Consider the following 14,469-nt stretch of genomic DNA (forward strand, 5'->3'; position numbering starts at 1 on the left):
TGGTGGAATCAGATCCAATGATTGCAGCTGGTAGAAAACAAAAGAATTGGCTGTGCTTCTGAACCCTCTGTAAATGGGGCCTGTGGGAGGAGTTGGTGTTTTGTTTTTGTCTTTGCTCTGTCTCCCAGGTGTGAGTACCAAAGCCAGTACAGTTTCTGTGATGATAAGTTTCCAGCAGGGGCAGGGAGGAAAATGATGTTGCTTAGTGCAGTGATGTTCATCCTTGTGTGCTCAGTAAATACAGACTGACTCCCTTTCTTCATTGACACAAAAGTTTTGCCTCTGTAGGTAAATGGCATTGGATGTGCCATGCTTAGAAATGAACATAGATGAAATGTCTTAGATGGTGGCTGTGGTTGATGCACAAGATCGTGAGAGAAAGATTCATGTGTAATTGTAAGGAAGCAGTTGAATTATAAATAACGATCATAATGAAAACCACCAACAACTATATAACTCATTGATGTCCAAATGTTTTATGTATATGATTTCATCTGAGCCTCTAAAGAATCCTGCAAGGTAGGCAATACAGGCTTCATATCATCATTTTGCAGAAAAGCAAAGTGGGATCAGGGAGATTTAAGTGACCTGCCTAAGATCACTGGTACTTACTCAGCTAATAAGAGTCTCAAGTGATAGTTGAACCTAGGTCTTCCTGACTCCAATTCTAGCATATTATCTACTCTATTTCTTTATTATCAATGTGCCAAGTGTGATACAGCATCAAGCTGGGCACAGACCTCGCTTACAATTAGTAATTGGCATGTTCTTATTTCATGCCATTCAGAGTATTTCTGGAGAGGAGACAGTTCAAATTAATATCTTAAATGAAGACAGACACTTAGAAACAGAGGGTTTGTTAATATGTAGTTAAAATTAAAAAGTTTTCCTCGGACTAGAAGATGCTTGAGTCCAGCTTCATTCATTTTTTCTTATGGACTCAGAGTTGAATGAGACATTAAAGGAAACCTAGTTTAGCCTCCTGCCCATGTGGGAATCCCTTGTGTACTGGATTCAAGATGCAAATAGGTGTCAGAATTCATCTGTCAGTGAATTGAATTAAATTTTGTAGCTGCCATAAGCATTTTGATTTGATGTCCCATTGTAAATAACAGTAAATATCAAGCAAATGTGAATGTCTCAGATTGAAAATAAAGTGGCTACCTGTATTGTGGAAGGGCTATGTGAGGAATTCATATATAAAATTTGTTCATATTTCTTCTTCTAGAGACTTAATACCTATTGTTGCTGCTCTGGAATACAATCAATGGTTCACAAAGCTGTCCTCTAAGGATCTAAAATTGGTAAGTGATTAAAAAAAAATCTCAAACCTATACATGTCAGTTTTTCCTTGCTGTGTTTAGATTGTCAAAAAAAAAAAGGTAAAGTTTCTTTACCCCTCAGTACAAGAGACTTGCATCTGTTACCCTTTCTAGAAATGACTTGCCAAGCATTCTGCAAAGCCTGTAATGTGAGATGCTTCAGAAAAGTGCTTTAGCTCAGGTTTTTTAGCTGCTTCAGGCAATTTTAGATTAGACAGGAAGCTACATCCAGTTGGCAGAAACTATGAGGGTTACGTTTGCGCAGCTGGTACAGAAAAAGGAGATTTTAACATTCTGGTCATGGCTTCCTTTTTTGAATAGGCCCTTTTGCTTAGAGTTAGGAAAAAGTTAACTGATGAAGTTGATCTGGTCCAACAGTAAGAATTAACATTAGTTTTTCAGCTGAGGCACGTACGTGTATGTGTGTGTGTGTGTGTGTGTGTGTGTGTGTGTGTGTGTGTGTTTGTAAACACACAGTATTATATATAGCCAGTGTAAATGCTGTGAACTCCTCAAAATAGTTAAAGGGGGCCAAATACTTGAGTTCTTTTCAGCAAGACAAGTGAAATTTGTATTTATGGATATTTGGTAGTTTTTGTTTCTGTTTTTTAAGCTAAACTCAACCATTCATAAAGGAAGATAAAAATTCTTCCAAATTTTTTCCCTTCTGTTTATCTTTTTAGCCTAAGAAACTATAACAGCTATCTCCCCTCCCCCTAACTTTATGGCCCCCATGAGAGTCTCTAGCTCCCAAAAGATGGGGACTTTGGAATCAGGAAAAAGGTATGACATGAAGTGAAAATTGACCACTGATAACTGATAATATTGCTGTCACTGGGGGCTGGTGGTGATGAAAATTTGGGTTTGCCAGGTTTTATGACTTTTACTAGGAAACCTGACTAGGACATCATTCTGGTTTCTAATAAATTGATTCCCCTGCTACCAGCATGACTGGAACAAGCATTGTTGCTTCATCCGTGTTCCTGAATCTTGAGTGGAAGTATGAATTACTTATCAGGACTAGAGGCAGTGATGAATCATAGTAATAGAGTAGAAGTCATGACTAGGAAAAAACCAAAGCTAGATTGGGAACAAGAGTCAGGAATGGATGTGCTTGGGAATCAGCCTCCGGACATAGCAGGATCAGAAATCAGAAGAACCAGGGAACACACAGGTGCTAGAGAACCAGGGGATCCAGAGCATTTACCATCAACAGACAGAAAAGTTTTTGGAAACTGGGGAAACTCTTACCTCAATACAGGAATCATCTCGCCTAGTTTGGGTAAAGAAAGGCGTTTTGCCTAGCATATGGTCAGTCTGGAGCCTGCAGGTGGCAACAGATGCATCTGGTTAGTGATGTCTGGAATGGGAAGAATGGGTTTGGCAGTAATGATCGATTCAATGCTGATCCAAGGGTAGTGTCTCCTTGGTGTATTGCTTTCTGCTTCCTAGGTTTTTCTCTAACAGTTACATTTCAGGAAGGGTTCTGACAGGCCTTTCTAAATTCTAAGCTTTGGAGTTAGACCCGGATCATCAGTCTAACCATGATTATGTCACCATATCAACTTTAGCGTATTATTCCCTTTCCATTAGAACTGAATCACCCACTGAAACAGCCCTTTCCTCTGCTGTGTTCCTAGATAATAGCAAGGCCAAAGCCAGTCAGTCAATAAAGATGTATTAAATGCTTACTTTGTGCTATGCACTGTGCCAAGCTCTGGATTGGCGTCAGAAAACCTGAATTTTCAACTGGCTTCACCATTTGCTAGCATGTGACTTTGTCAGTGCCACTAAATTTCTAATCTTTAAAATGATACCTATCCTCCCTCTCTCTTAGTGTTGTTATGAGGAGAAAAATGAGTTAATGTGTGTGAAAGTGCTTGGTGAAAAATAGAGTACAACACAGGTGAGGGGGAGGTGTTTATAATTGTGATTGTTCATAAAGGACCTTAGATGCCAGCCAATCCAACCCCCTTAGTTTACATATAAAGGAAGTGAGACCCAGGAGTTGAGACTTTCCCAGGTTTCACCCACATAGTAAGTCATGGCCAGAATTGGAACCTGGGCCTTCTGACTTCAAAAACTTGCACTGTTTCTACGGTACCACACTGCTTCTTGTTATAGCTTACATGGAAACAGGATTATTTTTCGTATCAGTAAAATATGAGAATCATTACGTCTTTTTATTATTCAAGTAATACTAGTTCATGGAGTAGCAGCATACTGTTTCAGATTTAAAAAATCAGAAATAGTTTCATAGGATTTAGACATGGAAGAGACCATAGAGATCATCTGGTCTAGCTCCTTAATTTTCGAATCAAGGAAATGAAGTTTAGAAAGGTGTAGTGATTTATACCAAAGGATACAGAAAAAGTGACCCTAGATTTCATGTCTGGCTTCCAGTTTAGAGCCTCTTTCAAGTCTTACTGTAAAGTTGAAAAGGAACTTATTTCATGTTCATGTCTTATCCATAGTTTTTATTAGTGTCCATTAACTAAAAGAGGAAGAATGAATGTTGGAAAAATTGATTTAAGATCAGCATAAAGCACTCAAGAGCGTACTGTTCCCTTGATAATCTTAGCACAGGGATCTTTATTGGTGTAAAAGGAATTGTATTATCCTGGAGAGATCATCTAATTTGAAGGGAAACCAGCTTTACAATTCACACTGTTACAAAATGATAAAATTCATTGCAGGTAGGGCTGTGAAAAAATAGATACCTTTTTACATTACTAGAGAATCTTCAAGGTGGTAGCATCCTTTTGGAGAACAATCTGTTAGTATATTGCAAATGTTGTAAGTAATAAAACCTATTTAAACCATTAATCCCATTATTGGCAATATATCCTAATGATATAGTCAAGAAGGAAAAAAAAAGCAAAATATTTAAAGACATTTATAGCAACAATAATTTTGAAAATATACAGCCACATTAGGAAGTCCTCATTAATGGAAGGTGTATTAAATTTGGAATCAGGTGAACTGGGTTCACATCTTGACTCCAAAACTTATTATTTTTGATCCCAGTGGACTGGTAACTTCACTTATCTGAACTTCATTTTCTTCATATGTAAAATGTTATGAGAAGAAAGATGCTTTATTTAAATGCAAATCAAGCAGTGTGCCTAAATTTCCTCATTTAAAAAAATAGACTTTTCTCAGAATGATCATTGAAGTCCCTTCCAGGTTTAAAGGTCTGTGAAATCCATCACTATCAAAGTCACCAAATATGCCCAGTGTCTCAGAATTTCAACCTTTTTACAGTTACCATTTTACTTCAGTCTTCTTTCAGCCTCTGCTTTCAGATCATATCCATCTATTTCTCCCTCCTGCATGTTTTTTACATTCCACCACTGCTCTCCTCATGTCCTTATCATCTAGGTTCCTAGCTCATCTCCTTCTAGTGTCTTTCTCTTTCAGTCTCTCCTAGACATAATTGCTTCCAGCATGATTTAATTTTAGAAATATTTCAGAATACCTACTATTGGGTCATATGCATATTTCAAATTTGTAGGAGATTCCTTGTTCCTTCTTATATCACTCTTCAGACTCATATTAAATATGTCTGCTATCTTACCAACTTTATCTCTTGCTTCTCTTCCTGCTACCCTTTCTAAAACTAATATACTTTTAGTATCTCTCACATATTTCTTATCATTGCTTCTGAGACTTTGTCCTTTCCCCCATGTTCACTCAGAATGTCCAACTGTCTCAGGCCACATTCATGATTTCTTAAAAAGAATTTGCTCAAAACTCATCCTTATTCAAGAAGTTTTCGTTAAATGATAGCCACCCCATTCTGATCCCGACACTTTTCATATAGTTTTTATGATATTTTCTTAGAATTACTTTTGTGGGATTTTTAATGGTTTTCTAATTAAACTTGAATATACACTGATTAATATATTTGACCTTAAATGTAAGACTTTATAACCTATCGCTTGATCCAATGCATCAGCTTCTAAACTGTCTCTGATTCCTTACCTTCTCCAATCCATTTTTTATCAATTGGTAAAATAATTTTAGTATGTAGGTCTGACTTTTACTCTCATTTAAACATTAGTTGATGTTTCTCTTCTGCTTTTAGGATAAAATACAAATTTCTAAGCTTAGTGTTTTTAAAGACCTTTCCATTCTGTTTCCAACCTACCTTTTAATGTTCTGCTTCATGTGCCTTCTTATAATATGTATTCAAGCCGAGCCCCTTCTATTTTAGGTTCTTAATAAGTATTTGTTGAATTTTAATTGACTTCATGTAAAATGGCTGCCCTTTATAAGCAATCATTCAGGCTATTTCTTTTGTTTCCCCAAACACAATAACTGGAATTTAGTAAATAGTAAGGTAATTGTCGTATTGTACCTTGTATGATTGTCACGTGTATGCACCCAATATTTTTCTTTTTAAAGTTGTGAGTTCCTTGAAGGTATGAACCATATCTGAATCATCTTTTTTATCACTCACAATGTCGTATACATAGTTGTCATTTAGTAAATTTTTGTTGAATAAATATATGGCTGTAATCATCTCCCATATTATGCTGCTCAAACACTAAAGCCTTAAAAAGAAGTTGGCCCAACTTTGACCCAAAGATTCTTTAATCCCTTATATCCTGGAGTTTTGTTTTGCCCATGAAATAAATATATCCTTTTAGGTCCCTGTTTGTTTTAGGTACTTCTCGAGGGTAAATCATGGTGTCCCAGAAGAGTATGTAGTCATATGTGTAGTTTTAGAAGTTAGATTAATTCCTATTTAGTTATTCTGAGTTAATAATTTTTATTATGACAATACCGAAAAACAGTTTCTCTTTTTTTTTCATCTTTTTTTTTATTTTTAGTTTACAACACACAGTTCTACATAATTTTGAGTTCCAGATTTTCTTCCCTCTCTCCCTTCCTCCCTCCCCAAGACGGCATGGAATCCCATATACGTTTCTCTTAATATATATGATAAAGACAAAAACTCATTTAGTAAAAGGGGGTGACAATTTGAGAATCAACATAATCAGCATAATGTAATTTGCAGGCATAAGATTAAATGTAATGAGTTTCCACGACCATATTACCTGTTTCTTTTGTGATTGGATAATTGTGCACTGCAGTATAATCCATACAGCAGCATTATGATTCTTTTGGATGGAATAAAACAGCATATAGGAATGGTCAGGCACTATTCTTCATGAGTGTGTGTTTCTAAGTTATTTTTTCTTTTTTTTAAGCTATTTTTTCGAAAGGATACTTTTATTAATGCTGTTAGACTGAATCTTCTCAAGTTCTAGGCACTGTTCCAGTAATTGTTAGTCCTGTGGTCTATGTGATCAGACAAAGCAATGAACCATAACCATGAAAATGGTGTTCCAAGAAAAGCCACATTCACTATTACATTTAGTAAGGTACACAGAGATTTATTTTTGTTTTCTGCATAGGCCTTAATATTCCATTTAAAAGAATTTATATAGATATTGAGAAAGGAAATATGGTGTAATAGATAAAAGACTGGTCTTAAAGTGGAGAATATCTCAGGTGAAGTTCATGTTTTCCCATACGTTGGTTCTATGACATTTTATCTCTAGGTACTCTAGGCTGGATATGTCAAACTTCTAGCTCACAAAACTCTAGAATGGGGTTGTACCCAGATTAAAATGGAATTGGGAAATGTTTAAAAAATAAGTAAGAATTATATTACAACATAGATAATGTTGATTTGTGGTTTTATAAGTCATTATTCAGCTGGCAGGGATCCATTTCTATTTGAGTTTGACACCACAGCCCTAGATCTAACTGAGAGATACTGACAAATTTTCAATCTTTATCAGTAGAGGGAGATTGCACACCAGGAGTTTTTCCAAACTATTTAAAGTATCAGTCTAGATTTTTGTCCACCTACCCATCCTCACTCTCCCCCCATCATAAAATAGCCATAGACACTAAATTGTTATGCCAACTCTCTTTTTAAAAAATTTTTTATTTTTAATTTATGGAATAAAGTAAGCATTTCCAGAACAGCATAATAAAAAAATATGATTGCATGTGAAACAGCAAATGTACTGTGCATAACTCACTATTCCTTTCAGATATACAACAATCATGTAAATTTCTTTTTTTTTTTCCTTTTCCTCCCCCCTGCCCCCACCTCGAGATGGTTGATTTTGTTATCTTATTTTCCTTCTTTCCTGACTGTATCTTAAACTCATGTAAATACATCAGGCCTCTTAAAAGATCCACGTTCTCTGGACACTGATAGTACATTTCAATTTAAAAAAAAAAAAATATATATATATATATATATATATATATATATATATATATGATATACACACATACATATATATTTTTTTGAATTTTTAACCATTACTGTCATTTCCAAGTGACTACCCTAACTAATAGGAGACTTTTCCTTGTAACAACAAAAAAAAATACAGTTAAACAAATCAAATAAGTATATTGCCATTCCTGATAAAGTAGAACTTTAGATTTCCAGACTCTGTCTGCCTGCACATGCTATCACCTCTTTGTTCCCCGTCCTCTTGGCCTGCATTTCTTACTTTCAGTCCTCTGAAGTCAAGATTGGGCATAGCATTGATTTGAATTCATTGATTGAATTTTCAGTATTGTTTTTCTTTTCATTGTTATAGTCCATGTATAAATTCTTCTCGTGATTCTGTTTCCTTCACTTTGTATCAGTTCATACAAGTCTTCCAAAATTACTCTAGATTCTTATTTGTCATTTCTTATAACACAATAATAATTTGTTATTATGCTATAATTTGTTTTTGTCATTACTTGGTACTCACTATATTTCCAGTTGCTTGCTATCACAAGAAGTGCTATTCCCTATACATACATATGTACAGTATCCCAGCAGGGTTAGTATAATTTTAAGCTATTAAAGGTATTAAAGCTTAAAACTGCACTAAGACTTTTGGGACACCATGTGTGTAAATAGATATGTATGTGTGGGTGTATACATACATGTACATGCACATACATACACCTATCCCTATGCCCAGGGTTGTGATGGGGCCAACTTAAACCTGTTTCTGATTATAAATTTTCATTGTGAGAATTTACACCTTTGAAATCAGTAGATGCTACAGGTCAGGTGCTTGTTTGCTTTGTTGATTATCGAGACTTAATACACTATTGCAGAAAATGTTTATAATGCACAGTGCTTAGCAGGTATTATATAAGCGCTTATTTCCTTCCCCCCCCTCCCCTTTCCTTTTCCAGAGAGCTGTTGTTAAACATTTATCAGTACATCCTTGCCCATGAATATACTATATCTGTATCTATATCTGTACCTATCAGATTTCCCTCTTTGACCTCCTTACAGTCTATGCCTTATAGCAATATCATTGGGTCAAAGGATACATATGATTCAATGACATTTCTGGTAGAATTTCAACTTGTTTTTCAGAATTTTCAGTTAAGTTCACAGCTCCACCATTTGAGTATTTATTTTCCTCTAGTATTTATCATTTTTTGTTTTTTGTTATTTTTGTGAGTCTAGACATGAGTTGAATCTTGAGACTTTTAATTTGCATTCATCTTCTTTGCATAGAACAGTCAACACTCAACTCAACTTACTAATGACTGAGATAGGATGCTTTGTCCTATTTTGTAATCCATGCATTGATTTTTGGGATTGACTAATAATATATGACATTTATATAGTGCCTTAAGATTTGCAAAACACTTTGACATCCTTTGCAATACAGCATTCTGTTTAGCATTATGGAATAGTCATAGAATGTTTCTGTTACAGTCTACTGATGTCTGCGAACAAATCTTGAGAGTGGTGAGTAGGTCCAATCGATTGGAAGAATTGGTTTTAGAAAATGCCGGGCTTAGAACGTAAGTACTTACCTGAATACTTCTTTTTAAAAATGTCCCTCCCAACCCCTTTATTTACACCTTCAGTAAATGCAAAGTTTCAAAAGTTTTTCAGCCTACAGGTAGAGAGGATGTGTTTTTAGAAGAAGTAGACCAATCATATTCTTATGTCTTTCAGTGCCATGAAAGTCAGTGTTTTTAAGCACTTAAAATCACCCAACACTTTACATTTGATGGCCCCTGATGCTTTGGGTCACTTGATATTTTATCCATTCTCAGTTACTCTCTTCTGTTGTTAAGTCTTTACTGGTCTTCTCCCTTGGCACATCAACACTCAAAATATTCTTCATTTCATGATTAGTAGTCATTTAAATGGGCTCTACCCAGATCATGATATTTGGAAAGCTTGAATTCCATGGAACAAAGAACTGTAATACCACAAAGTGGGAGAAGGAGAGAGTTTCTTAATCAAAACATTTAATGTTTATTTGATGCTTTATTTGAAGCTAAACATAACTAACATAATGATTAATTTTATGATAAATTATAGCGCTGGCAAAAGCTACAATTTTAGCCTTTAAACTCAAAAATTAAAGCAATCAGCTTTGCATTCATGAGGAGTTCATGAAAAGAGAAATAAAATATAGTGAGCAGCCTGCTATAATTTTCAGAAAAACCAGGTTCAATGTTGGAATAAAAAAAAACACACACGTGCACCAAAATAAATAAATAAAGACCTAAAGTATTAGTCATATTTATCCATGTTCAGGGCTGTGGCTATTTTGTTCTTAAACAAATGTTGGCTATTTAATTGAAGAGCTGCCGAAGACCAGAAACTTTAAAAGAAGGAACACTTTTCTTAGTTTACAGACTGTATTATTTCTTTTTTAGAACTCATACATTTTTCATCAACAGAATTGCCTTTTCTTAAAATGGCTTTCTGGTTAATCCTGTGGAACCCTTTTCTGGTCACAGGAAGGTTTATAAAGTCTCCCAGTGAGGAAATTTATTTACATGTGATATGCCAAGTCTTCACTAGGATGTGGTATAGGCTAACATTAAGACTATGAACTCCCTAAATAGATTTCACTCTGCTTCAGCTATTGTGTTAACGTCTTAAAATTCTGTATTAATATTTAATCCATACTTGTTTTATTCACTTTCAGAGATTTTGCACAAAAACTGGCCAATGCCCTAGCCCATAATCCCAACTCAGGACTTCACACAATTAACCTTGCTAGCAATCCACTTGAGGATAGAGGTACTGTAATATTTCAGTTTTTCATTGATACCAGAGTTTTAAGAGGATTAGTGAGTTTTTACTCAGCCTTGCCTGAATAATGGTGTGTCACATTTCCTTATATCATGAATACAATTGTTATTGGCTTTATTTTTTTAATGACTCATTTTCCTTCTGGTCTTTATTCTGCAATTAAAATGGTGTCAACCATGATTGTCAATTTCATGGGTCTTTTAAAAACCTGACACCATTTTAAAGTGGTTATAGACAGAAGAGGGGAACATGTTATTTAAAAAACAAAACTCAATTTTTAGAGATGAGAAAGGGGGAATATTTTGTTAGCATTTTCTAATTTTGATATTTTCTGTTCCTTCCATCCATCATAATTAAATAGCTGTTAATAACTAATAGAAATGAGCAATTTCAATTTTGCATTTTTTCTGGTAATATATTTGACATTCCTTACTCCATATTCTCTTCATTTTTCTATCCTATTCTTTTAAAATAATGTTTATGGTATGCTTTTTCACATTAGTTATTTCCTGAGAAATCCACCCTTCAGTGAACTTCTTCATGACACAGAGAAACAGCTAAGCAAAAGCAATAAACAGAACAAACATTTTTATTGTTCGCCAGTCTATATTATGCATTTTGTACTTCTAGTCCACACCTCTTTGCTAAGAGGAAGGAAGTCTGTTTTATCTTTTGTTCTCCAGAACTAAAATAGTTGATGGCGATTAATCTGAGACCAGAAGACTTTTGCTGTTGTTTACGTTGTTATTGTTGTTGTTCAGTATCTGACTCTTCATGACCCTGTGGACCTTTGCAAGCCAAACTGTCCGTGGGGTTTTCTTGGCAAAAATATGGGAGTGGTTTATCATTTCCTTCTCCAGTGGATTAAGGCAAACAGGTTAAGTGACTTGCCCAGGGTCACACAGTTAGTTACGGGTATGAGGCCACATTTGAACTCAGGTCTTCTTGACGCCAGGCCGAGTGCTCTATCTACTGAGCCATCTAGCTGCCTCTGCTGTTTACATAACTGTAATTCTTTTGTATCTTATTCTGTTGGTTTTGCTTTCATTCTTCTTTATTATTCTCTATAGTTCTTCCCATGTTTATATGAACTCATTAATTGTTTACTCTGTGCAGCAATATTCTATTGCATGCACATACCACCGTTTGATAAGCAATTTCCCAGTTGATGGGCAACCACTTTCTTTCTGGGTCTTTGCTACCACAAGGAGTTTTGCTTCTGAGACATTGATATCTGTGGATCTCTTTTTCTGTCATTAACCTCTTTGCAACACTTGCCTGGTAGTAGGATCATTTAATCAAAGAGTATAAAATAGTTGAGAGTCTTTTCTCCAGCACTTCCAGATTGTTTTCCAGAGTTGTTGGTGCATTGATATCTACCGGATCTTTTGTCATTTTTGCCCATTTAGTGGGCATAAGGTGAAACCTCAGGTCTTGTATTCCTCTTATTATTAGTGAAATGATACATTTTTATGTGGTTGTTGATCAGTGTCTGGCACATACTAGGGCCCTTAATAAAATGTTTGTTACTGATTGATCACTTACATTTCTTCTTGTAAGAATCATTCCTTTAAATCCTTTGATTACTTAACTGATAGGAACCTACTCACTCTTTAAAACCCTTAAGCCCTATTTCTTCTATGCAGTCTCTCATGACATCACTTAGAACACAGTGCTCCCACCTTCCCATCTAGGCAACTGGATGGTGAAGTGGATTGAGTGTGAGGTTTGGATTAAAGAATGCCTGAGTTCAAATGCAGACACAGTTACTTGCTGGCTCTGTGACTTTGGCCAAATCTTGACAACTCTATTTGCCTCAGTTTCCTCAACTGCCAAATAGGTCTAATAATAGCACTGACTCCCCGGAGCTGTTGTGCAGATCAAATAAAATAATATTTGTAAGACAGTTAGTGCAGTATCGGGCACATAGTCGGTGATTAATAACTGCTTATTCCCTTCTCCTTCCCTATCTCAGAACTTTATTAGCATTCATTGTCATTATTTTAAATTTGGCACGTATTTCCTGCCTTGTATTTTACCTTTATTTTAATCATGTCTTCTATCCCAAATTGGATTTTATGTTCCCTGAGGGGAAAAAAAGATGACTTTTATGCTTCATACACTTAATCTCTCATAGCCCTTAGCCAATACCCTTGCATGTAGGGGAACCTGCCAGACCTTGTACTCCCCTGGCATTATCTTCAAAATCCTGGATTACTGTCACCATACCATGGTGAAGTATCAGTCAGTCAGACTTTAGTGATGTTGTTTTGTTTACACTATTTATGTATTTAATGATCCATTTCTATAATGAAGGGTAAATCAATAGGTCATCCTTGAACACATTCTGAATTACTGGAATCCAAATTAGTCTACAGAAGCTAGTTCATTCATTTCAGTTATGTTCAACTCTTTGTGACCCCATTTCAGGTTTTCTTGGCAAGTGGTTTGCCATTTTCTTCTCTAGCTCATTGTACAGATGAGGAAACTAAGGCAAACAGGGTCCAGTGGTTTGCTCAGAGTCACACAGCTAATAAGTGTCTGAGGTCAGATTTGAATTCAGGAAACGAGTGTTCCTGACTTCAGGCCCTGCATTCCATCCATTGTGTCACCTAGCTGCCCCCTACAAAAGCTATCCTATGATAAAGTCGACTGTTGTTTAAACCAGGGCTGTCCAACCTTAGGTTATCTTAGGGCTACATTAAAATAAAATAATTATTTGAGGGCCACACCCAGAATAAAAAATACAGTACACTAATAGACAGTGGAGAAACACACATCATCAATACGACAGGTGAAGGAGCAAAGCGAGAAAGCAGACACAAAACAACAACACAACAGTATAAAGGTAGGTGCATCCTGACTGGTCTGCATCTATTACAGACAGAACACATCCCACAGATCGATTGAAAATTCCGTGTGATATGTCCCGTCTGTAATACTGCTTAAAAACACTGAAGAAAATTAACATCAAGGAGATTATTTATTAGTGATGGAATTAAAAAAATTTAATAAGCATTCCATGCAAATTATTATTTTATTTTTTTGCTCATGAAAATTAAAACCCACAGGCAGGCTGCACAAAATCGCACTGCGGGCCACATGCGGGCCATGGGCCATATTTTAGACAGCCCTAGTTTAAACTTTAGATTCTAATGTGGCATTTAAAATGGTGTTCTCTTTCCTTTCTAAGCTCTTTCTGCTTGCCAACAATTTTTCTCCTATTATAATTGGCAGAACATACGAAATTTTTCATGGTTGTACTATTGGGTTTGATGCTTTTGTATAGTCAGAATAGCATGGCTAAATTAATAGCTTTTTTCTCCCCGTTTCCCACCCCCCCCTTACGCTTATCACTCAAACTCAGGGGTCATCCTTGTTTTCTTCTTTGTCATAATCTCCTCCTCTTCCTCTTCTTCCTCCTCTTCCTCCTCCTTCTCCTCTTCCTCCTCCTCCTCTTCCTCTTCTTCCTCCTCCTTCTCCTCCTTCTCCTTGTCCTTTTTCTCCTTATTATTCTAAATTTGATTCTTTTCCTCTTCCTTCTCCTTCTCCCTTCATCCCATCTGTCCTATTTCAGCTGTACCTACTTCAGCCAACTTCTTTGCGTGAGTCTCATCACTTCATCATTGTCGCCCTGCCCATTGTTGTTGTCTAAATATTTAATGACCCTTGCATTGATCTCTGCCACAGGCGGGGGCCTGGAGGGGGTGTATCTGGTCCAACAGATTCTGAGACATCCCCCCCACCCCCTTACCTGCCTATAAACACTTCCTAAATCAATTTTCGTGTTTCTCACTGCTTCACTCCAGACTTTCCTGATATTTTTTTATGTTCTGCCCCTAATGTTGAATATGAAGCCCATTTCCAGGGACAATGGGACCAATTCCTCATGGGACTTTTATTCTTGCTAAACATTCCCAAGTTAAAAGCTAGGGAATAAATAACTTGAAGGTGAAAATTCAATAAGAAATTCAGTTTAGTGTAAAACTTGTATAGACTTTTTATCACTTTCATGGACTGCCTCTGTTGCTTATGAAAGCAATT

At 36.0% G+C, this 14,469-nt stretch overlaps 1 protein-coding gene across 2 annotated transcripts in view; it reads left to right on the top strand.

Moving 5' to 3' along the window:
- CARMIL1 (capping protein regulator and myosin 1 linker 1) overlaps window positions 1-14,469 on the top strand; it is a 380,656-nt gene that overhangs the window by 213,323 nt on the left and 152,864 nt on the right. For both annotated transcript variants that reach the window (XM_036765787.1, XM_036765794.1), the window contains exons 9-11: window positions 1,229-1,304; window positions 9,085-9,173; window positions 10,319-10,413. In XM_036765787.1, the coding sequence (XP_036621682.1) occupies window positions 1,229-1,304; window positions 9,085-9,173; window positions 10,319-10,413 (260 nt within the window). The remainder of the gene's footprint in view (window positions 1-1,228; window positions 1,305-9,084; window positions 9,174-10,318; window positions 10,414-14,469) is intronic.

Source organism: Trichosurus vulpecula, chromosome 1, assembly GCF_011100635.1.
Source record: "Trichosurus vulpecula isolate mTriVul1 chromosome 1, mTriVul1.pri, whole genome shotgun sequence".
In the NCBI taxonomy this organism is placed as follows: Eukaryota; Metazoa; Chordata; class Mammalia; order Diprotodontia; family Phalangeridae; genus Trichosurus; species Trichosurus vulpecula.